The sequence below is a fragment of the Peromyscus leucopus genome, chromosome 13 (assembly GCF_004664715.2).
Source record: "Peromyscus leucopus breed LL Stock chromosome 13, UCI_PerLeu_2.1, whole genome shotgun sequence".
NCBI classification, from domain to species: domain Eukaryota; kingdom Metazoa; phylum Chordata; class Mammalia; order Rodentia; family Cricetidae; genus Peromyscus; species Peromyscus leucopus.
In genome coordinates, this window is record NC_051074.1 from 58067097 (window position 1) to 58091454 (window position 24358).

The 24358-nt window shown below is 40.1% G+C and overlaps 1 protein-coding gene across 4 annotated transcripts in view; it reads left to right on the forward strand.

Moving 5' to 3' along the window:
- Stk17b (serine/threonine kinase 17b) overlaps positions 1 to 20480 on the forward strand; it is a 31841-nt gene extending 11361 nt beyond the window's left edge. For all 4 annotated transcript variants that reach the window (XM_028886482.2, XM_028886473.2, XM_028886491.2 and 1 more), the window contains exons 3-8: positions 2533 to 2745; positions 8249 to 8393; positions 10096 to 10222; positions 11993 to 12041; positions 13331 to 13510; positions 18116 to 20480. In XM_028886482.2, coding sequence (XP_028742315.1) covers positions 2533 to 2745; positions 8249 to 8393; positions 10096 to 10222; positions 11993 to 12041; positions 13331 to 13510; positions 18116 to 18395 — 994 coding nt within the window. In that variant the 3' untranslated portion in view covers positions 18396 to 20480. The remainder of the gene's footprint in view (positions 1 to 2532; positions 2746 to 8248; positions 8394 to 10095; positions 10223 to 11992; positions 12042 to 13330; positions 13511 to 18115) is intronic.
- The last annotated feature ends 3878 nt before the right edge of the window (positions 20481 to 24358 follow it).

The following is a 24358-nucleotide window of genomic DNA, read 5'->3' on the forward strand; positions in this document are numbered from 1 at the left end:
AAGCCATATAAAGTAAATCTAGGTTCATTTTTCACTATTCTCAAAAAACTGCATTGTTCCTGTTTTTTAACATGTTGGGTAGTTTTTTCCACCCCTCCCCCAGCTGAGGCCGAGTTTCATCGGCTTGTGGTTAGAAGGGTAGGGCAGATTCAGAAATAAACGTCAGCTTCCTTTGTGGCTTCCCCTCCCCATCCCTTCATATTTTATTGTGTGTTTTAGAATGCAGAGGGTAACGGCTGGACCTTTCACTGCTGGGAAGTCTAGTCAGCTTTGCCCTTGGAGGATGTGCACTGACTACTATTATTATTAAAGTTTTAAGTTTTCTTGACTGTCTTTTAAATATGGTACAGGAACGTTATATATTGAAGGCTATTGTTATACTTCTAAACTACAGCTAGCATCTTAGAATATAAAATAGATACTTAATTTTTCTCCTTAAAGCCTCTAATAGTTATGCTAGAATATATATATTGTTTCACAGTATATGTGAATATATGCATGTGTAATTATGTGTTAATATATGGATATAACTTTATCAAGATTTTTAAAAATGCAGATATGGGCCAGATGGTGGTGGTACACAACTTTAATCCCAGAACTCGAGAGGCAGAGACAGGCTCTGAGTTCGAGGCCAGCCTGGTCTACAGAGTTAAGTTCCAGGACAGCCAGAGCTACACAGAGAAACTCTGTCTCTAAACAAATAAAACAACAACAACAAAAAATCATATGTGGATTTAAAAACATAGCATAATGTGTGGTATTATAGTAGATACACAAACCCTGATGCTTATTCAGAAGCATTTCAGGTGCTATTGTGTGTTAGTTTGCAGAATATAGATTTTTATAGACTTGATTAATTAGGTCAGAGATGTTCCTTGTCCTCATAGAGCTTTTCCTTAGCAGTGAACATGTCAGTCAGATGAACCTTTACAAGCCATGACATTTGGTCAACTTTTTCCTGGCTCATGGGTATGAGGGTAGTTTAAGAAAGTCTCAGAAAGGCCAGAAACAGTAAGGAAAATATAGATGAAGCTTGGTACTCTTGCTGCTTGTTTTTGAAGCAGTTCTAGTTCCTAGCTACTGTCACATGACCAGTGTGTAGTGAAGTATTCACAACTGTACACGGGCTTCCTGGTTTGTTCCTGAACTTCACAAGGTGAGGGTTTTTTTTTTTTTCCGAAAACCCCAAATTCTCTTTTTGTTTTACACAAGGTTTTGCGTCTATATCTCAGTAATCGGTAAATGTTAAACTTAGTAGAGAAACAAAGCCATTTTAAGGGGAGAGATTATTCCATAGTTGTGAGGCTAGAAAGCTAGAAATTCATATTCCATGGTTTAGTTCTTGGCACTTAACAGTAAAGGATCAGGTTTGTACATATAGCATTATTTAGTTGTGGTATGTTTTAATATAGGCTTCAGATCAGAGCTTGTGTACTTTATTTTTAATTATTAGCTATTTATTTTAGATTATTGGCATTGATTTTGAGGTAATTGGGAAGTGCTGAAGAGGAATCTGTCATTTGGGTTCTTGGGAGTAAGAAATAAAATCCGGTCAAGCGCTTGTCCTCCTCTCCCCTCCCCCCCACCACTGTAAGCACCGTGTGGGTTCCGTGGCTGGCCCTGCTCTCAGCTGCCTATCTGTGTTAGAAGTGTATTTCTGAGTCACTGCTGCAGTGGAGTTAAAATACTACACTTCTGGAGGTGGATTTGTACCTGTTGGTATCAGAAACTAGCGTGGGGTTTATTCTTAGCATGGAGGTTATTAAATTGGGATCTTTTTTTTTTCCTGGGACTCACTTGGTAGTCCAGGCTGGCCTCGAACTCACAGAGATCCGCCTGGCTCTGCCTCCCAAGTGCTGGGATTAAAGGCGTGCGCCACCACCGCCCGGCAAATTGGGATCTTTTAAAGTAAAGCCTAGAAGGTTTATGATAGGCTTCAATCTAAAAGCCCTCTGGAATTGAATGCATTTTGGGGGGCATGCAAATCAATAGCTTTTATTAGTTCTTAAAATAATCCTTGCTTCAAAGTAGCTTTGCATTTTTGTAAAACTAAATGCTATAATACCTGCAAGTACCAGGAGGAATAATCTTTGTGCTTTAAGTTTGGGTAGGATGTTAAGTATTTCTGTTAGTGAGATAAAAGCATTTGTACTTTCCTAGAATGATTAACGTGACATTACTGGGTGTGCTTTTGCTAAACTGTTGATAACCCTGAATTTTCTTGGCTGATCATAAAATGCATTTGAATACTCACTATAGGCTCCATATCCCATAGGTGTCTATTAGAAGCATAGAGTTAGGTTGGCAAAAGAAATTCCCAGGTACACTGAGAATGTGTCATACTAATCGTAAAAGTGAATGGGTCATCCTGCTGTGACAGTCTTCTGCATCTGTGTGGTAGCATTATAGGCTTTATAAAAGAACATGTTATTTGATTCAGTTTATAGAGAAAAATAGTTCTTAATGGCACAGATATGTGAAAGAGTTCACTTTAAGTTGAAGGTATGAAATTGCCCTTTTCTTTCTCTCTAGAGGAAAATTTGCTGTGGTTAGACAATGTATATCAAAATCGACTGGCCAAGAGTATGCTGCAAAGTTTCTGAAAAAGAGGCGAAGGGGCCAGGATTGCCGGGCAGAGATTCTGCATGAGATAGCTGTTCTGGAACTGGCCAGGGCCTGTCCCCACGTGATCAATCTACATGAGGTCTATGAAAACGCAACGGAAATCATTTTGGTGTTAGAATAGTAAGTATGTGCTTTCTCATACATTTAAGGTGTTTCATGAGTAGACTATGGCATGACATGTCAGATAATGATAACCGTGACAAAATTTATAAAGATGCCTGTTGATGAATATTAATTTATAATTGTACATTTTTGACAAGGCTAAATTTATAACTTCATACGTACATACCAAAACTAATTAACAGCAGGTATTAAACAAAAGACAACACACTAATTTGGGAATGTAGTTGCAAGAATTTAATTCCATATTAATAGTACATAAATTGAGGTTTTCTTCTAGGAAATAATCTAATGACAAATAAAATTGAAGCCATTTTTATGTTTTAGTAAAACCCATTTTAATAAAACATGTCCAAGAAAATGACTCAAGCAGAAGCTTACAGAATGATGTGTCTCCAACACCATTAAGACATTTATAGTATTTACAATGTGAAAAGAATGTCAGGAACTTTGGCCAAAAGAGACAGAAATATCTTTAGTCAGTGAAACACTGAGAACACCACAGTGCTCGGTAATTGATGCAGTGTGTTGGGCTAAGATCACCGTGGCCTGCTAACCCATAGATTAACATCCGGTGAATACAGTTACAAGTTTTGGAAGATGAACAACATTGGACATAGATCAGGTAAATTAATACTGAGTTCACCTCAGGTTTTGATAGGTTTTAATAAAGTAAATCTAATTTAGCACAAACTGAAAAAGAAAAGTACTATTTTAGAGAAAATAATGCTACAAACTATAGTGATTCTTTTTACCTGCCAGTGTACATTGTTGCCCTTTGAATTTAAAAGTGTATTTGTGCATTTTATTTTATTTGCACAGCTGTGTGTATACAGAGTGTGTATAATGTGTGTGTGTGTGTGTGTGTGTGTGTGTGTGTGTGTGTGTGTGTGTGTGTGTTTAGCCACCCAAGCATGTGGGGACCAGAGATAGAGTTTAGATATCTTCCTCAGTTGATCTCCACCTTGTATATCAAGGCGAGGCCTTTCACTGAACTGGCCTGCCTGGCCTGCTGGCTCCTTCGGTGCCCGTGCCTCCCCCTTGCGTTAGGACTGCAGGGGGGCACCACACCTGCCTTGGGTCAGAGCTTGGTCCTCTTGCCTGTGTGGCAAGCCTGTCACCTGCCGAGTCACCTCCCCAGCAACCTCCCCAGCACCCAAGGGCTTTGTTTTAGCATTTATATTGTAAGGAAGTAGAGATTTTTTATATAGTTTTTGAAAAAAACTTTTTTATATAGTTTTGTGCCAGGAAATAGAGTTGGCTAAAATTAATTTGTGAATGAAAGTGCTGATTGTAAAAGATTGAACCGATGTGGAGTTTACTGAACAGTGAGTGGGGGTGTATGTCCCCCAGAACAAGACACCTTAGGAGAGTCTGTTAGAGAACCTTCAGAGTAAGTGAGACTAGCAGAAAGACCAGGGTACTGCGCCATGTCATTTTTCATGGATCGTATGATTACTTTGTCAAAGACCCTTCAGCTGCTTTCTTCCTCTCAACAGTTCCTTCCTGTGAGCTAAGGGAAAGGGAGCTAACATCCAAACAGTTACTGAACTCTAGGTGTGGAGGATGCATATGTACAGGACATTGGCTGTGTTAATAAAATCCTGTTTGGAGTTCACGTGAAGCTACAACAAGATTGCTCAGAAACATGATGTATTTTATGCATAGTTTGTGTTTATAATCTTTAAATGGATCCAGGAACCTTACCCAATGAATTAGTAAAACTGTTGGTGATCTCACTACCTCTGGCTGAAATATAACTAGCTCTCAGCAAGTGTTTGAGTAGATTGGCATATTAAATTTCTAGAGTGGCTAAGACTAAAATTTATTCTAGGATTGGGGCTTAACCGTGTCCATCACTTTTGGGGTGGCAGTGCCATACGGGGCATTTTCATTTAATCCTAACAATTTGGCCAGGCAGATTAGTTTTAACAAGGCGGCATATGTTTTATATGATGAAAATAAAATAGTGTTTTACTCTGATAACTTACAGATTAAATTACCACCTCAAACCATCCCATGTACTCATTTTTATTTTACAAAATTCGAGTCTATGAAAACTTGGAAAAAGAGTACAGTTGACATTGGTCTATCCTTCACTTTGATGCATCAGTTGTTGACGTTTTGCCGTCTTCACTGAACCTCTTGAAGACCGCACACGTTATTTCTCTTTTGCATACTGCACTTGTTGTTCTGAAGAATACGGCAGTTTTCTGTGTATTGAGCATCAGACCTAAGAAAGTCAGCATGCTATAAGTAAAGCCATTCATAGCCCACATTGAAATGTTGTTGGCTGTCTCCAAAATGCTGTATAAGGACTATTTATTTTTTTTCCAGTTCAGGATCCAGTCAAGACTCAGGCAGTTACATTTACTTGTGAAGTCTCTTTAATCCTTCTATTTTTATGGCATTGACTCTTGGGAGTGGTGCATGTGTGTCATTTGTCACAGGAAATGTCTCTTTTTCTAGGTTTGTCTGACGTTTCCCCGTCACTAGATGGTAACATGTTTGCCGAGGACAGTAGTGTGGGTGATAATGTGTGTCTGTTAACATGTCACATCAGGTGGCATTAACGTCGGCTGGTTTTGTCACTAGGTTTTTCGAGTGTGAAGATGAGAAGGGTGGTCTGCTGGTCTCCATTCTTTATAAAGGAGCAGCCTCCTCCCTCTGCAGTTACCCGCTAGTCTGAGTGATGACCTAGCAATACCCTTCTCTTTGACAGACTTTCCTCCCAGATTCCAGTGCCCACTGACATGCTTGCTTGACTTAGCAGTTCCAGTGGAGGTCGAGACACCGTTCTCTCTGATCCATGGCTCACTCTCCATTTACTAAGCTGCACTCTTGTGATCAAGTGTTTCTTTTCCCTCTCGCCCTCTTTACTGTTACTGTGTAGTCAACTGTTTTGTAAACTGTTAAGTAGCATTAATTAAAAATAACCCATTATGATCAAATTAGTGAGCCTTAATCAGTTTCTTTTGTTATTTTCCTTCATGCCAAATTTATCAAAGACTAAAGTTTGTCAAGTAAGCTTTAAATCTCCATCCTGTATCCTTCTGATGTGATCCAGTGAGTGTTTGAGGACTTCCTGGTTCTGCACACTGCTTCTCCTTGATCTTCGCCAGCTGAACCGAATCAGTCCACTCTACATGATGCTCTGGTTTCCACTGGGGTGCTATCTGGCAACTCAGCATAAACCTGCCAATACCACACCCAGCAGCAAGTGACTAGATTTTTCCCCAACTGCCCCCCCCACACCTTTTTTTTTTTTTTTTTTGCCATTCTTTTAAACTAAAGTATTGCCCACTATGGCATATATTCAGAGTCAGAGTTACAGAGTTAGGTTAGGTGTGTTTGCTCCTGTTTATATTCAGTATTAGGACTTCATTTTTTAAAACTTTCTTAAAAATCGTTCTAACTATTAAAAAAATGTTTGCACAATTTAAAACTCAGACATGTAAAAATGTTTGGCACTTGTGTACATGTGTGTGTACTGATAGGGGTTGGATCCAGGACCTCATTCGTTATAAGCACATACTGTGTCACTGTGCCGTGTCCCCAGCCCCATGTGTGGCTCATTTCCAAAGGACTCCATTGTATGACTTAGCATCTTACTTATTCAGCCTATCATACACAAGTGCTGTTATTGGTGGTGGTGGTGGAGCTTCGGGATAAATTCCTAGAAGTTGATTGCTGGCTCAAAGAATAAATGCATGTCTAACTATCTAGACCATGTCTGAATAATCCCCCACGGTCATGTTAAAAAGTACTCTTTTGAATTACTGCATCTGCTAACTTGATAAACACATGTAACACTTTCTTTAGCAACTAATGTAGCTAGGAGTTCTGATAGTTCTATTTTGTCTTTGTATTTTGCTGTTTACCTCCAAACCTGTTTTTAACCAAATTGTTTACTTTTGTAAATTAAACAGAAGTTCTTGTAGTCACCTTGTCACTTTGAAGTGAGTTTCAGAGCTTTTTATTTTTATCAAAATACATAGCCCACGTGAAAGTTTATCATTCAAGTTATACTGTATCAGTGACTGTTTTAGGCCTTTTTTGGCTGTTTAAATAAATAAATACATGCTACTTTTCTAGAAGGTAGTATTACTACATTTTTTTTTTTATAAATTGGGATTTTAAAAATAGATGAGACACTACATCCCCATTCTATGAAGTAAAGACTTTGCTCAAACTAAGTGCTTTTAAAAAAAAGCATATGCATGTCATGAAGGAGAATATCTTCAAAAACTAATAAAGGGGACATGTTTCCTAAATGGGATTACGAAGCTTTTAATAATACCGAATTTTCAGCAAACTAAAATTGATTATGACATATACTTATTAATTTTTTGAAGGCTATGAGACAAAAGCTTCCCTTGAAACAGCAGCTTGAAAAGGGAACTTGCTTATAATTTACAACTTTGCAATTTTGTAGGACAGAAATGAGATAGCCCTGTTGTTAGGAAATTACAAAGTTCTGTCAGTTACATATGTCAGTGTAGAAGATCATTTTAAAGTCCGGTGTACTAACTAATGTAGCACCAGCCAGAGCCTTCAGTCTTGAGTTCTGTGGTACCTCCGTGAACCCTGCAGACCTGTGTCTTGCTTTCTGTGATTTTCTCAGTTCATGGTATTTTCTGTTCTTGTAAAGTGCCTAGCAAACAAGTTTCTGAGAGCTTAATGTATCGTCTCTTTATTTTTTACCTCCTTAGAGTTGTATTTGTGGTATTATAATTGTTCACCTTATCTTGGTGCCATTGAAGGAATGTAGTTAGCCCTCTCCATTTTTGAGTGGGATTTTTAGTTGAGTAAATAGTGTAACTTAAAAGGAAGGGGTAGATGTGTGTTGCCAGCCTGCGCCATGGATTCCTACTCCTTCCTTCTTCAAGAGACCTTGGGGAAGTATGTGGAAAGAAGTGGCCAGTAGATTAAATATTCATGAGGATAAATTGATTTCTTTTTTCCAGACTGCAGTTTTCCTATATTGCCTTCCCATACCTGATTTTGTAATTTACTACTATAAATGCAATAGTTATGTGAAATTCCTGGTACTTACATTGCCTTTATCATGATAACTGGAGCCAGACAATAAAGTTCGTTTCTTGTGAATTTTCGGGTTTGGGTGAGTGGGGTAGGATTGAAGTGGAGTTTACGTCATGGGCACCTTCAGACATGTTCCTAACCAGCAGATATCTGTTCCTGTGCTGTCATAAACCAAGTGTCAGCAGCAATTTCTCCTGGTTTTCCTTGGCATGCTCTGTACAGATCAGTCAGTGGCAGCTTACAGCTACAGTGTAAAGCATTGGTGCTTGGAACTTCCAACTTAGAACTTAGGTTCCAGGCCACCGTATCCTACATACCACATGTTTCTTAGTCTTGGCAGCCACCGAGATGGTATACACACGTGGATGTTTATATGGACATTTACTTAATGGGGATACAATATTTAAAGGTTAGTTTTAGATAAATGATTTTTAATAGTTGTGTTTGAATTTTCTTTCAGTGCTGCAGGTGGAGAAATTTTCAACCTGTGTTTACCTGAGTTGGCTGAAATGGTATCTGAAAATGATGTTATCAGACTCATTAAACAAATCCTTGAAGGAGTTTATTATCTACATCAGAATAACATTGTTCACCTTGATTTAAAGGTATGGTAATGTGATTTAAACTAACATTAGTGTTCCTTCTCTGTTCTTGGTAGTTCAGTGTCAGGCTGGTATTGGTAGAAATAATGGTTCTCTAGACCAGTGGTGCCTCTGCCTGTGTAGGGCTGCATTGGACTTTACTTTGTGTTGGCAGACAGGAGAGGGCTGTACTCATGGTAGGCTTGAATTGAACCACTTAAAATCCATCACCTTATGTAATCCATCCTGCTGGAAGGGGCACATCTCAGACCTTGCCTAGCACCCCCTCCCTTTGAGGTGATTGATTCGGATCACTGTCTGGTACCCTCTTATTGTTCCTCGTTCCTCTGCTTCCATACCTCGCTCATCTTCCTCTGAGACGTTATGGCCTCTGTCTCTGTGTGGATTAGTCAGCGTCCCACCTCAGTCCCCAGAACCATGGTCTTTGGTGGTGGTGTTCCTTGTCTTTCCTCCACGGCTGCTCCCGGTCTTCAAGACTGAAGTAACCTGTTTCATGTTTGCTAAGGATGGATTCCACTCTGTCTGTGCAGTTTACCTGCCTGAGCCTTTGGGTTCCTCTGCCACTTTCATAATACAATTTTAAGATCACTGCCTGTCATAGCCCAGGCCTGTCTCCATTTCTAAATCTTTTTCCACTTGTGGATTCACTACCACTTTGAAAGTTCTGTAAATACTTTAAAATGTACACTGCCCAGCTATTCACCCTGTCCCTTTAAAATGCAATCAAAACAAAAGAGAACCTGCATCTGTGTTTGTTTCCCTGGGGAGCGGGAGGAAGTTTTTGCCGTCTGGCCTCCCCACTGCCTCGCCTGTAATCACATGGCTGAGAAGGAGGCAGCAGAGTAAGTGCCAGGGTGATTACCTGTGATCAGCACCTGTCTGGTCTTTGCCTGCGGGAGGCAGACTGTGTCCCAGCATCGCAGAGCACAGGACAGCACGGTGGCTTTAACACCATAGCCACGGAACTGACAGCAGAGCTTACTGGTTGCCTGTAACGTGAAGCGTGGCATTGTCCCCAAGAGAAGGACTGTTAGGGGTTTTGCACAGACTTTGTGAGCAACACGTCTGCATTTTTAATGGTTCTGACAGGGCACTTTGTCGGCGTCTCTACACCTGCAATGATAAAGTCCAGTCATGTGGCTCTAGGAGACGGTGGAGGACACACATCTTACTGTCTCAGCTGTAAACCTTGTCAGGACAGCTCATCTAGAACCATCCCACTGTGTAGAAGCACTTTCTACTCTGGACATGATGTGCATCCATTCTTCCATGCTCACCCTGCTATTCCACAGAGCACCTTTCTAATTGACAGATTCCTTCTTTTCCTGTAAGACTCAGCCTGAGCATCTTCTCTACTGCTAAGACTTCATGTGTGTGTGTGTGTGTGTGTGTGTGTGTGTGTGTGTGTGTGTGTGTGTGCGCGCCACTTGAACTTTTTGTGGGCAGAATTTGGTGCTCTTGCCTTTATTACTATATAATCTGTATCTCATAATCAACCCAACATCTTACAAACTAAAAATCCTTCTTGACTGCCTTTTTAATTTCTTCATTATTAAATAGTACTCCTCCTAATTGGCAGTTCAGTGGATGTTGGATGAAGTACTCTAAGAAATGTGTACGAGCTAAGCAACTCACTTTCCCTTCAATCTAGGACAAGCACCCTTTTATTGTCTATTGCTTATCCCTTTTTATGTGCTCTGTTTAGCCACAGAATATACTATTGAGCAGTATATACCCACTTGGGGACATAAAAATTGTAGATTTTGGAATGTCTCGAAAAATTGGGAATGCATGTGAGCTTCGGGAAATCATGGGAACACCTGAATACTTAGGTAAGAAATCCATTTTATTTTTTAACCATTTTGAAATTTAAATGTACCTCTTTAAAACTATATTTTTGTGATAGAGATGTAGCTTATGTTTGCTTAGTACCAAGAACAAATAGAAAAATCATCACATATTTTTAGATTACACAATACCAGGATTCAATCGATTCAAAAAGTGTAATGCATTCGTATTTGGCTATGACTCATTAAATGAGTTACAGTGAATAAAGGAATATGTTAGGCATGAGGAACAACTCACAGGACATTGGCTAAGTGTAGAAGTCTAGTGTGTGTCTGCACTGCCTGTGTGTGAGGAGAAGAGCAGAGAAGTCAGGAGCCAATGGGCAGCAAGAGGAGAGAAGGAAGCCCGTGGTCCCCAGCCTCCGAGTCTGGCTGCGACTAGTTCTCACTGCGGCCCCCGCCCCCCTCTGCCCCGTCTGCCCCCGCCCGGAGTCTTTGCTTTTGCAGGGGCCTTCCTTGTTTTCAGGTGTAAGAGTTGTTAATGAGGCAGTAAAGGGAGGACGTGGGGGGAAGGGTACAGAGAAGATGACTGGGTGGTAATCTGGGGGTGATGGACTGAGTCAACAGATTTGACTATGCCTGCAAAAGATTCTGAAGATGTGGGAAACAGCACATAAGCTTCAAATATTTTGAGATAAGGGTAATATTTTTACCTTCTGTTACTGTCCAAATGGACATCTCCAGTGAAAAGATAAATCGAAGCGGAGCAGCTCCCGTGAGCATGAGCTTAGGCAGTTACCTCCCAGGAATGAAAACTGCGAACTGTTGGATCCTGACATGGGCTGTAGTGTCCTAGAGTACATCTCTGTAGTGAGTGATAACAGGGAGGTCATAGGGAGTTTGGCGAGGCTGACAGCATGTATGTTTCAAAGGTATCATTCATGAAAATGTCAGAGTTGAGAAATTTCTTTTTGAAAAGATTATAAAACCATATTGAGAAACAGTCAATTTTCAGTTGTAAATACTATATGGGACTTTACTAATTGGAAATTCACCGTAAAGTTTAGGAAGTATAGAGAATTTATTTTGCATTTTGGGAAGGACAAAGAAAGAGACAGTTAGCCGGGCGGTGGTGGCGCACGCCTTTAATCCCAGCACTCGGGAGGCAGAGCCAGGCGGATCTCTGTGAGTTCGAGGCCAGCCTGGGCTACCAAGTGAGCTCCAGGAAAGGCGCAAAGCTACACAGAGAAACCCTGTCTCGAAAAACCAAAAAAAAAAAAAAAAAAAAAAAAGAAAGAGACAGTCGAAAATTGCTTAGGAAGTTAGGTTTTGATAATTTCAGAATATTTAATCTGCTTGAAAATCTTAGCATTTGTAAGAAGCCTCACCTTTTTCTTACAATGTCATTGTGAGAACATGATCCACTTTACCCTGGAAAGATAAGTGTACCTGAGGCTGACAAAATGATATAAATTAATAACAAAGTAGTAAAACTGCAGCTGTAAAGATCGTGGCTTTTGCCAGTTCATTTCCTCACAATGGCTTTTCTGAGGTCAGCTTTAATGCACTGACTCTGCACATGCACAGCTGCTGGCTAGGAGCACAGGGGCGCCTTGGCCCTCTGCCCCTGACCTCATACCATTTTCACAATATTAGATGTGCTTAGTGTATAATCTCAATTAATTAAAACCCCACTAAATTCCTATTGGCATTCTATTACTCTGCCTTCCATAACCAAATCAAATTGTAATTTAATGCAAGATGATTATTGTGTTTTAAAGTTTGCGTGTGTTGAGTCTTAACTTTCTCTTTCAGCTCCAGAAATCCTCAACTATGATCCTATCACCACAGCAACAGATATGTGGTAAGAGTCTATGGATGATCTAAATACCATCTTTCAAAATTGGATAATAGATACTTAGCTTTTTAAAAAAATTTTAATAGTAAAAATAAGGCTTTCTTTCAAAGATTTTATTCAAAAGATATCATTGAAGACTTTTACCTGCCTCTTTTTCTGTAAGCTCTTGAGGCAGAGGCATAGAAATAGAAACTCCTTCTCTCCAGTCACCTCAGTTGAGTAAGAATGAGGCAGCCTCAGCCAGGTGGTGGTGGCGCACGCCTTTAATCCCAGCACTTGGGAGGTAGATCTCTGTAAGTTCAAAGCCAGCCTGGTCTACAGAGCGAGATCCAGGAAAGGTGCAAAGCTCCACAGAGAAACCCTGTCTGGGGGGGGGGGGGGATATGAGGCAGCCCCAGTCAGTGATGCACAGTCTGTAGTCAAGTAAAATGCTCAAGAAGCTGGGATGGTGTGTCAGTCATAGCTAGACATCATCATAGCCAGATGTGATGCTCTGCCAGCTGTGCGAGTCTAGAAGGGCAAGGCGCAGCAGTGCCTTGGCAGGAAGAGGTCAGATACACAGGAGCTCGGTTTCTAGGGTTCACCTCTAGGGAGTTGTGAGGTCTGCAGATATCTCAGACCCCCCCCAACCCCCCACCCCACCCCGAAAGCAGCACCAGGATTGGCACTGGAAATTCTCCTGTGATAACAGACCGACTGACTTCCTAGGCCAGGCGCAGACTTTAGCCCTATTCTCCAGGCTTTTTGAAACTAATGGGTTTGCAATGATAGAAAAGATCCGGTGACTAGGACATGTGTAAAGCATGCTGTGTTGCCTTGTTCTAGCTCCCGACCAGCCTTGACCTCAACATATTTACAGCTTGGAAAATTGTGCTCATCCAGCCTTGTGCTTTGCCCATCTTTCAGACTGTTTACACAAAGCCCTGGTTACATCACTCAGATCATTATTGTGTCATTGGATAGACTTTTACAAATACAGCTGTTTTATGTACCCAAAATGTGTCTATGCTGAAGGTTATATAGACTGTAGATAAAATGATATTTTCAATGGATGATGTTGATATTGTATGTGTGGACTCCCTGTTCTCTTTGTGAGGCAAATAAAAGTAACATAACTGTTTGAGTTGTTATAGTACAGTAATCTCTAGAATCAGCTTAAGCCTTTTTTTTTAATCTGTGTTAGTTTTGTGTTAGTTTTGATGACAGGAACTTGTAGACTATTATAAACTACTGTTTATAAATATTGTTAAGTTAATGTACATTTTAAGTTTCCTTCTCACTTACTTGTTTTTCAGGAATATTGGCATAATAGCATATATGTTGTTAACTCATACATCGCCATTTGTAGGAGAAGATAATCAAGAAACATACCTGAATATTTCTCAAGTTAATGTAGATTATTCAGAAGAAACTTTCTCATCAGTTTCACAACTGGCCACAGACTTCATCCAGAGCCTTCTAGTAAAGAATCCAGAGTAAGTAATGACATTAATTAAATGCTGTTACAAAGCAAATAACATGTACCTACTAAGAAGATACATTCTACACACAAAAATGCATGTAATATATGTTTTATCCCATTGTTTGAAAACCCTGGTAGGGCGACGTGAAAGCTGAAGGGAACTACTAGGAAAGTGGACGGGGTTCTGGGGAAGAGAGCGAGTAAGAGCTCTCAGGAGTAAAAACTGTATTAGGTGCATGCATGGAATTATTATTGCAAAACCATTTGCAAAATTAGAAATGCCAGTAAAATAAAATACATTTAAGTCACAATAAAGGTAATCCTAAAGTTATATAAAAGTATTACACATCTGTTCAGATTTCTGGTAAAGTATATAGAGAGTTGATATGAAAGACAATTAAATAACTAAGCAAAAATCACACAACAGGATATTTAGAATAAAGGTGAGATTTGAGTTAATATTTTCTCAACCAGCTGCTAATCCTTGACTTACTATGATGGGACTTGAATGTGAATGATTTGTAGTTAAATCATTCTGTTACTTAACAGACACAAATTACTGATTGCCAAACCTTAAAGGATTAGATATCTGTTCATGTGTGAGTTCATTTTTTTATATAAGAATGTTCAAATTTTGATTGCTTAAAAAAAGAAAGCCCTGGGCCACAGAGTATCTCTCACCCTGGCATATGCTGAAAATGCAATGCATCATGGGATTTACTGAAGAAAGGACTTCATGCTAACTCCAGACCCTTAATTATTAGCAGCTTCAAGGCAAGGAGAGACCCAGCTCTTCTTCAAGAAGGCTGGCTTGTGTCCTGGGGGGCCAGTGGTCTCACTTCTCAGACTTCTGTTAATGGAAATTAATCTCCCCGAGGACTCAGTTTCTTTATTGGAAAGAAGAAAAAATAAAACAAACAACAACAACAACAAAACACTGGCTTCTGAATGTTTTATTGGATTAATTTGAATCCAAACAACTCTTTCTAGGTATATTTTGGACATGAATACTTATTTCATATAAAGAGTAATATTGTGGTTTCTGTTTACAAGCCATATTTGTTTTCTTAAATAGTCTTTGCCTATAGTCTAAAGATTCTGTAATGAGCACATAAAGACTACACAGAAACAAAAGACCAGAAATATCTACCAAATGATTCCTATTTAACCTTTGAGTGTCTAGGTGTTTTTCCTTCTTTTGAATAGTAGAATTTTAAGTCTTAAGCAATTTTAAGACTCAAAGTATTGGTTAAACATCATTGAAGAATATCTTTTCAAGATTTAGCAGTTACTATTTTTAAAAGCATAAACTAATGCAGAAAATAAATTCCCAATTCATAGTTCCTCCAGAGGATTTCTAAATTGAAGGGATTTGATCATTTCACTAACGTTTGTTTGCTTGGCCAGCCCTCGAGCTTGACTAGATTTTCATCTCGTTCTCTGACACATTTACTGTTCAGGATAGGTCAGGGTGAAGGCATCTGCACTCCAGTTTTCCTTTCAGCTCTCATGAACAGGAGCATCTTCATATGTAAAAGGAATCTCCCTATGAGCAGACATCAGGTGTGGAAGCCGGGAGGAAATGGAAAGCCATTTCCATCACCTTTGTCCAATTCTCTCTATCCTGTGCTTTCGGGTATAATTGAAACAATACAGTATTTTTTTTAAAGATTTATTTATTTATTATGTATACAGAAGAGGGTGCCAGATCTCATTACAGATGGTTGTGAGCCACCATGTGGTTGCTGGGAATTGAACTCAGGACCTCTGGAAGAGCAGTCGGTGCTCTTAACCTCTGAGCCATCTCTCCAGCCCCCGAAACATACAGTATTTAAGCACTTTATTTACTAGCACATTCACACATATATTTCAGTTGAACTGACCAGTTTGACTTCAGAAAAAAAAATGATTGTCTTAGGGTTTCTATTGCTTGAAGAGACACCATGACCATAGCAACTCTTATAAAGAATAACATTTAATTGAGGTGGCGGCTTATAGTTTCAGAGGTTTAATCTATTATCATCATAGTGGGGTGCATGGCAGCTAGGAGTGTGGCGGTGTGCAGGCAGACATGGCACTGGAGAACTCTACATCTTGATCCACTGACAGTAGGAAGTGAACTGAGACACCAGGCGGTATCTTGAGCATATATGAGCCTCCACAGTGACACACTTCCTCCAACAAGTCTGCACCTATTCCAACAAGATCACACCTCCTAATAGTACCACTCCCTTTCGGGGCCATTTTTTTTTTTTTCAAACTACCACAATGTTCCTTAGAAAATAAAGAAAGAGTTTATTGTGTTATAATGGATTTTAAAAATTAAGTGCAATTCCCATTGCTCAGTAACCAATGGCAAGCAATCATAGTCATTGACTAACGTTTTCTCTAAGAAGAGATTTATAGAAACAGCTATTTTTTTGTATTGCCTTACACAAATATGAATTTATGGGCTAAGGGTGTAGCTAAATGGTAGAGTTTCCCTCATTCATATGAGGCCCTAGGATTAATCCCCAGCACTGAAAACTAGTATGTATAACAAAGATTAAAGAAGAAAGGTCTAAGTTCAGAAAGTACATCCTGAATACTATAAAAACTTAATTGTTTTCCATAATCTTCTAGAAGATACTGGTATTAGTGCATGTTAGAGGTAATTGAGAGGACACCTAAAACCATGTTTCAAAATACAAAAAACAAATTCCTGCTCTGGACATAATCAACCAAGTTTCTAGAAAGCATTTCCTCAGTGTTCATCAGACCATTGTTTATAACATCAAAATTTTGGAAGCACCAGTAGGGTTCTGGCTAAACAGATTGTGGTATACCAGAATGGAAGAGTGAAAAATAAATAAAATACCTGTCAATTCTGATGTAGAAAGATACTTAAGTTGTATGATCTACTTTGAATTAGCACCTCACTCAGTCAGAGTGGCTATCATCAAGAAATCTGATAGCTTGTGTTGGAAAGGATGTAGGGAAAGAGGAATCGTGTTCATTGCTTGTGAGATTGCAAATTAATACAGTCATTATGCAAAGTAATTTGTAGGTTCTCAAAAATTCAGAATAAATTATTATATGACTCAACTATTTCACACCTGGACATAGACCCAGAGGAACGCCATATCCTACCATAGAGCTATTTTGTATACCCATGATTATTGGTGCTTTATTTATGATAACAAGGAAACAGATCAATCTAGATGTTCATCAGTAGATGAATAGATAATGAAAATGTGGTACATATACAAAATGAAATATTATCAGTAATAAAGAAAAATCATGAAATTTGTAGGAAAATGGTACCTCAAACTAGAAGGAGAAAAAAACCCTATATTCTCCCTCATATGTGGATCGTAGACTATAATAAAGACATGTATAGATGTAAACAGCGCCAAGTGTAGGTATAGTATAACATTTCGAAAGGAGACCAAGATAGGCTGACCTTAAGTGATGAGGAAGGGCGAATGCAGGCCAGAGGACACATGAGTCATGGAAGAGCATATCAAGCCTATTGTTTTTCTAGTTTCAACTCTGCCACGATTTCTCTCTCTCTCTCTCTCCCCCTCTTCCTCTCCCTCTCTCTCTCTCTCCTCTCTCTCTCTGTGTGTGTCTGTGTGTCTGTCTGTCTGTCTGTTTGTCTCTCTCTCTCTGTGTGTGTGTGTGTGTGTGTGTGTGTGTGTGTAGGGTAGTGCATACAAATGTAATTGAGAATGAAAATGTAAAACCCTAAGTGACCTCCATGGCTTCAGAATGCTCTCTTAACTATGTAGAAGGTCACTGAGACACATAGTTTGTGACTGGGCAAGTGTTTGTTTGAGTGACTACTTAATCTAGCTGCATGAGATTTTTATTTGTAAGCTCATTACAATAAGATGGTTTTGCTTAATTAAAGTAAAATGGTGCAAAGGAAGCAGATGACAGAAGTGATCCTAGAGAAACTGGAGGAGACAGAATAATTGTACCTTTCGCTTCCTTGGAAAGACACTGGAAGGTACAACTGTAGATCAAGGCTCCTCTTGACCGTTAGGCAGGTTTCCATTACCATAACAAGAGAACACAGACCTTCAGCTACAAGCAGGTGAGGCTTCAATCAGGACCTCTCAGTGTGTGCCCCTTGTCTCTGTTGTTTGGGGCTGTGGTGAGATGGCACATGACGGGTGTATGAGGAAGGCAGGTCACGTGATCTCCAGGTTCATCCTCAGTGCTCTAACTGCCTTCAACAGGTTCTGTTTCCTAAAGGTTCCACTACCTTCCAATAATGTCACAGGCTGGTGGCCGAGTCTCTAACATGGGGCCTTTCGGTGTTCAGTATCCAGACTGTAATATGTGACACTGACAGCTTGGGAACATTCGCCTCAAATGCAAATCTCCTTCGTTGGTCTGTTAAATGGCAGCCGTGGTCCTATTTCTTTAGTTTCTTGTGATTATTCAGTAATATATTGAAGCATGTAAAATAGCCCCTGGTAGATGCCTAAGCAGTTAATAAAAGTTAGCTGTATCTATTCTACTGTTTGGACTTGATGATATGTGCTCCCTTTGTGTTCATTTTAAAACATAGTTGGAAGATGTCCTCAGCTTCCCTCAAGTGCTCACCTTTCCTTTTCTGTTTTCTGCAAAGGAGAAGACCAACAGCAGAATCCTGCCTTTCTCATTCTTGGCTACAGCAGTGGGACTTGGGAAGCTTGGTTCACCCTGAGGAAACTTCAGGGTCCTCTCACATTCAGGATCATCCCCTCAGGTCCTCGGAAGACAAGACCCCCAAGTCCTGTAATGGAAGCTGTGGAGACCGGGAGGATAAGGAGAATATCCCTGAGGACAGCAGCATGGTTTCTAAAAGATTTCGCTTTGACGACTCCTTGCCCAGCCCCCATGAACTTGTTCCAGATTTGCTGTGTTAGCACTTTTCTGTGACTCATCTGGACTGACTTGGAAATTTGAAATCTTCTCTGGTGTGAGATTGTGTTTTTGGCCTCATATATGATATGTTTATATTACAAATGCACTTTTGCTTAGAAGAACTTAGGGAACAGTTTAAATGCTAGGTTTTTGTTTACCAGCATATCATTTCCTGTCCTGAAATTGTTTTAGAGAAAATATTTAAATATATGACAAAAATGTAAATTGTGCACATAACTTCACATGCAACTGAAAGAATTCAAGTGCAGTTGAACTTATAAAATGTTTTAAATATCAAGAAAAAATGGGTTATATTATGGTTAGTGGAGATTGAACAAAATGAAAACATTGGAATATAGTAGGTTCTCCCTAAGGTGAGCCCTACGCCATGACTCTATTGACAAAATTTGTTTGGGGAAATAATGCCAAGTATAAACCACAACATGTACTGAGACATTATTATTAATACTCCCGAGACACAATTGAAAATGCTGCCCAGTTACCAGTAACTTGAAACTATGTAAGATTTCCTTTGTGTGCAGTATGTTCTGTGAGAGGTCCTGTCAACCAGAGCAGAGAGGAAGCAGGGCTGACCCAAGCTGTTTCTCTGCACGTTGAATCAAAGCATGGCATCATTTCCCAATTCAGATGTATTTTTCACACACATGATACATCAGATCTAATAAGGTCTGGAAGATGGATATTCATGGTATGCAAATAAAAGATGTCCTCCTCATCCTCTAGAATTATTAGAGTAGAGAATTGGATAAAACCAAATGTGTTCTAATTTCAGTCAGTTAGGCATATTCATAAAGGGAAATGGTAAGTCCAGGCAGCTTACTTAGTGTTGGGTATCTCCTAAGTCTGAGAATGCAAGCCTGTCATTTAGAGTCCTCCACAAAAGTACCAGAGCATTGGTAGAATTGTTAACACCAGAGTCCTTAGTAGGTAACATAAAGCATGATGGCTTAGGCACTGCTGGAGTTCTTAAGTAAAATTCTTCGTTCGTGAGGAGGCTTGGTATATCAGGGTCCGTGTGTGTGTGTGTGTGTGTGTGTGTGTGTGTGTGTGTGTGTGTGTGTGTGTGTGTGTGTAACTACCTTCAGTCCTGATTGGAGGAGGCTTGGGGAATGTTCTGGTGATTTCACATTTGTGTCCATCAAAAGGTCTATAATAATGTCGTATTAAGATAACTGGTCAAATGAATATTCTACTATATTAAACTCCATTCCCCCCCCAAAAAAATGAAAACTAAAAAGCCTGAAAACTAATAAATCCACATTGAAGTGGGTTTATTCTAACAGCCTGTAAATTGTCAAAATTGTTAATCAATTCTGAATTCTTTAGATAACTTTACACTATTTTAAATGAGCATCGGGTGTTTGTTTGATAAACATTGCGCTCCTTTTATCTTTGTCATTTTTAAAGGAGAAGTTGTCCCTTGTATATGTGTGAGCATATATGTATGTGTACAGGTGTGTGTATATATGTATAGATAGATACAATAGAGCCTTTAAGCAACCTCACATTAGTATTGTGCTCAACTCAGGTGCCAAAGGAGCCCACTCTTATGGATAATAAAGATGCATTCTCTAGGAAGTCGTCTATTGGCCCAGTAAGCTAAATACTGAAGATGCTACATTTAACTCTTGTTTGTCTAAAACTGAGATGTTGATAAATTAGTGATTGCTTGTGTCTTTTCCACCAGTGTTAATTCAGGTAAAGTCATTAGTTGGTCATTAGGGAAGGTTGTGATTACTTTCCCCAAAGGTGGTATTTTATTATAAAACTTTAAAAAGTATTATGCCAGACCCCAAAAGTAAACATTTGAAATTCTAATTGTAAACCACTTGTTAAAAATCACTTTTAATTGTCTTTCTTTCTCTGAGGAATCCTGAAATAGTTTGCCTGTTCTTCTTAACGGACTGCCAAGTTTTAAACTCGCAACACCTATTCTTGAGATGTTGTTTATTGTAAAACAGTAGCTACTGGTTGTACACAGAATATAAAAACGGTCTTTCCATCAAGGTGAATTTAAGTACTTCAAATGTTGAAATGTGGAAATAAATGTCTTTTGAGAGAATTTATTTGAAAGCGCCTTAATTCTTAATCTTCTCCCTGCAAGACCAAAGAACAAGTCTATCAAGAACAGATGATGTATCTCATTGCTTGAGTAGGAATCTGGAGAGCCCGCCTGAGAACCAACGTCCGCAGCTCACACACATCTGAGGATAGCTATTGAAGTGTGATGGTCCATAAGACTCAAGTTGCTGTTTTGGGGAGATCTGGACAAGTAGGATTTTGGAAGAGGTGGTGCATAGAAGGCAATGATTTGTCATTTTAATTATTTCCCCACTGAGTGTACCCAGTTAACAGTGGAATTAGAACCATCCTCGACAAGTCGGCAGCACCAGCTCTGCAGTCAGTAAAGAGAGAAGGTGCTTGTCTTAGGAGTCAGCACTTTTCCTGTGGAAAAGGTCAGCTGAAGCAGGCATCTGGTGACAGAGTGTCACTGTGACACAGCTCCTTCCTTTACAAATGGTCCATGGGCTGTAGTTTAACCTTCTACACAGTGTTTGCCAGTCTTGGTACTTTAGAATGGTGTGCTTCTGCTAGCCTGAAATTTGGGATCAATATCCAACTTAGAATCATGTCCTTATTGTTTTGTAAGTGATTAATCTTAAATTTCAAATTATGTTAAAATTATCTGACTTCCAGTGAGGGGGGGGCTGTAGCTGGAGAGTTTCTCTCCAGGTCCCGCCAAGCCCCCACAGTCCCGTAGCCCAGTTATAAAATAATCACTCAGACTCTTATTATTACTTATAAACTGAATGGCCATGAGTCTTCTTGCTATCTGTTCTTATATCTTAACCCATTTCCATAAATCTATACCTTGCCACATGGCTCATGGCTTACCAGTGTCTTACAACATGCTTCTCCTCACGGTGGCTGGCAGCATCTCTCCAACTCTGCCTTCCTGTTCCCCCAATTCTCCTCTCTGCTAGTCCCGCCTATACTTCCTGCCTGGCTACTGGCCAATCAGCGTTTTATTTATCAGTCAATCATAGAAACATATATTTACAGCATACAGGACATCCCACAGCAGGAGGGGGTCATTACCAATTTATAAATTTACAAAGTTATTTGAGTAATATTGTAAAGCTCACATAAAATTGATTGCCCAGCTATCCTTTCATTGAACAAACATACTGTTTAAAGTATGTAACAAATGTTATGAATATTCTAGATTAAAAACCCAAAAGGCTGCTTATTGTCAGCTTAATGGTCCTTGTTGCTAAGAATTGAAAAGTACTTTTATTTATCTGTTTTTCTTTACATTAGCCTTGTGTTGAAAGCATTTGAAAACCTGCTGTTCTCAAAGCCATCCCCGGAAGGCATAGCTTTGACATGGGCATCCTTGAGCTCTCTGCCCAGTACAGCTGTGTTTATTTGGTCCTGTCCACTGGAAAAGCCACACAAGTTTGAAAACAAACAGGCCTGTCCCCTAGAAATAATACTCTATAAGAGATCAGTGCATGATAGTGCGGTACCCACTGCATGAAAGGTAAGTGTTGGAGATCTACATCTGTGGCTGAGGTGGCCTGGACCCCATTATTCATGATGTTAACAGTTATATTCTGTGTAAAGTTTCCACCCTTGCTGAGTTCTGAAGCTTTGCTCCCCAGGAAATGCAAGGGTGTGTTTCTGTAACTTCTGCTTATAACGTTTTTCTTTGGCAGCCAATCTGTATACAACCTCACTTATGTGTATCTCTGTTTAAAGACTGTATAATCTATATTGCTAGTTCATTAGCTCTGAACTGGCTGGAAATAGTAGTTTATGCCTGTAATACCAGCACTGGAGAGGCAGAGGCAGGAAGGGTCTTCTGCACATTCAAAAACAGCCTGGTCTGTAGTCCCAGACTAGCTGGGCCACGTAGTGAGACCCTGTTTCATAAAAGTCAAAACAAACAAAAACCTGCGCCTAACATTAATGCTGTACATATGGCTGCAAGTGTGAACTCCTGAATCTTGCTTGTCTAACACTAATTCTTTCCACAAGCCACATCACAGCCCTCTAGGTATAGGGACCAGGCGTACAGCAAGCCACTTCATCCTGTTAAACTGAAATCAGTGAAAGTCTGTGCTTTTTAAGATGCTAAAAGTTCTGTGAAAGGGTACTGCTAAAAAGTATGAAGTTACCTCAGCTGAAAACAAGTTCTGTCAGGTGCATTTTTCTTTGAGAAATTGTCAAAACAAGATCAAGGCAGAAGCCACAAATTATGTTTCTGGCAATTTTAGACTCAGAGCCTTACCTAGGAGACATTCTTTATGTGAACTGTTCTAAACAAAAAATAGCAGGTGACCAAGACTGTGTGGGCACAGGATAAAGAAGGCCTCTGCTTCCCTTGGAAAGACCTGCCTTGCAGAAAGGGAGGAGGCCTAGTTTGGTGGGAAATGCTTTAACTTTAAATGTTTTAGTTATAACTGCCCCCCCAAAAAAGAAAACCCATCATGTAAGCTGTCATCTTGATAAAAAGAAATCAAAATGGCATTAATGTCAAAGCATCATTGGAAATCTATCCATACTTAGCATCTTCACTCACAAGAGCTTCAGACATGTAAAATGTGGGGTTCAATTCTTAGCACCACCAAAACAAACAAACAAAAAAACAAAAACGCAACCCCACCCCATCCCAACCCCACAAAGAACAAAACAACAGAAGCGAAAACTTTAAGGTTGATTTGTCAGCACTGAAAAAAATAAGACCAGTGCTGTGGGATGATTTGTATGTCCTGTGGGAGCCCTTCTTGGGTTCCTTGTGGCGTTACCCAGCAGGTCCGTATAGAGGATGATTAGGACCATGGGCCTGAGTGCAGGTGTTTGAGATGGTCTGCACTTGGCTGTGCTGGGGGATGGTCTGTATGTCAAGTTGTTCTGATTGGTTAATAAATAAAACCTGGTCGGCCGTGGCTAGGCAGGAAAGATAGGCGGGACTAGCAGAGAGGAGAAATAAAAGAAGGCTGAGGCAGAGAGCTGCTGCAGCCGCCGCAATGACCAGAGATGCTGCAGCTGCCGCCATGACAAGAAGCATGTGAAGGTGCCGGTAAGCCACCAGCCACGTGGCGAGGCATAGATAAAAAGAAATGGTTAATTTAAGGTAAAGGAACAGTTAGCAAGAAGCCTGCCACGGCCATACAGTTTGAAACCAAAATAAGTCTCTGTGTTTACTTGGTTGGGTCTGAGCGGCTGTGGGACTGGCGGGTGGCAGAGATTTGTCCTGACTGTGGGCAAGGCAGGAAAAACTCTCGAGCTACAAATGGCGCCCAACGAGAGGGCAAGAGTTTCCACCTAAAACCTGAGAAAGGATTCTAAAAAGTGGCACATTAGGCTAAAGAAAAAAAGGGCTAAAGAAAAAAAGGGCTAAAGAAAAAAAGGGAAGAAAAAAAAGGGACTAAAGAAAAAGGATAAATGAACAGGGATAAAGGCCGGTGTTATGAAAAAAAAAAAAAATACTAAAGACAAAGTCCCTTAACCAAGAGGCGCTCCAATAAAGTGTGATCTGAGAAGAATCCTTGCGTGGTGGTAAAGAGGATTCAGAACTCAACACACGGAGCGGTGACGTCAGTAAGTTCTCCAGGAATGGTGACGTCGGTAAACGCCCCACAGTTCCTAATTCTCTCTCAAATGAGCGGCAGCCGCCGGTTTGAGTTACTGGCGGGTTCCTAGCGTGTGAGCTCGGTCTGCAGTATGGCGGGAATGAGGCCTCTGCAAATGGCACATTAAGTTGCATGGTGGATTTGGCCTTTGCTAGTACAAGGCAAAAAGGGTTTCTGGGCTACACGGTGCTGGGATAAAAGCACAGACCCACGATGGCTCCCAGAGCTGGTGGTAAACGGACCACCGCCATGTTGGGAAGCTGAGGTGGGTGGAGTCAGCAGCCACAGAGCTGTTTCAGGCTTAG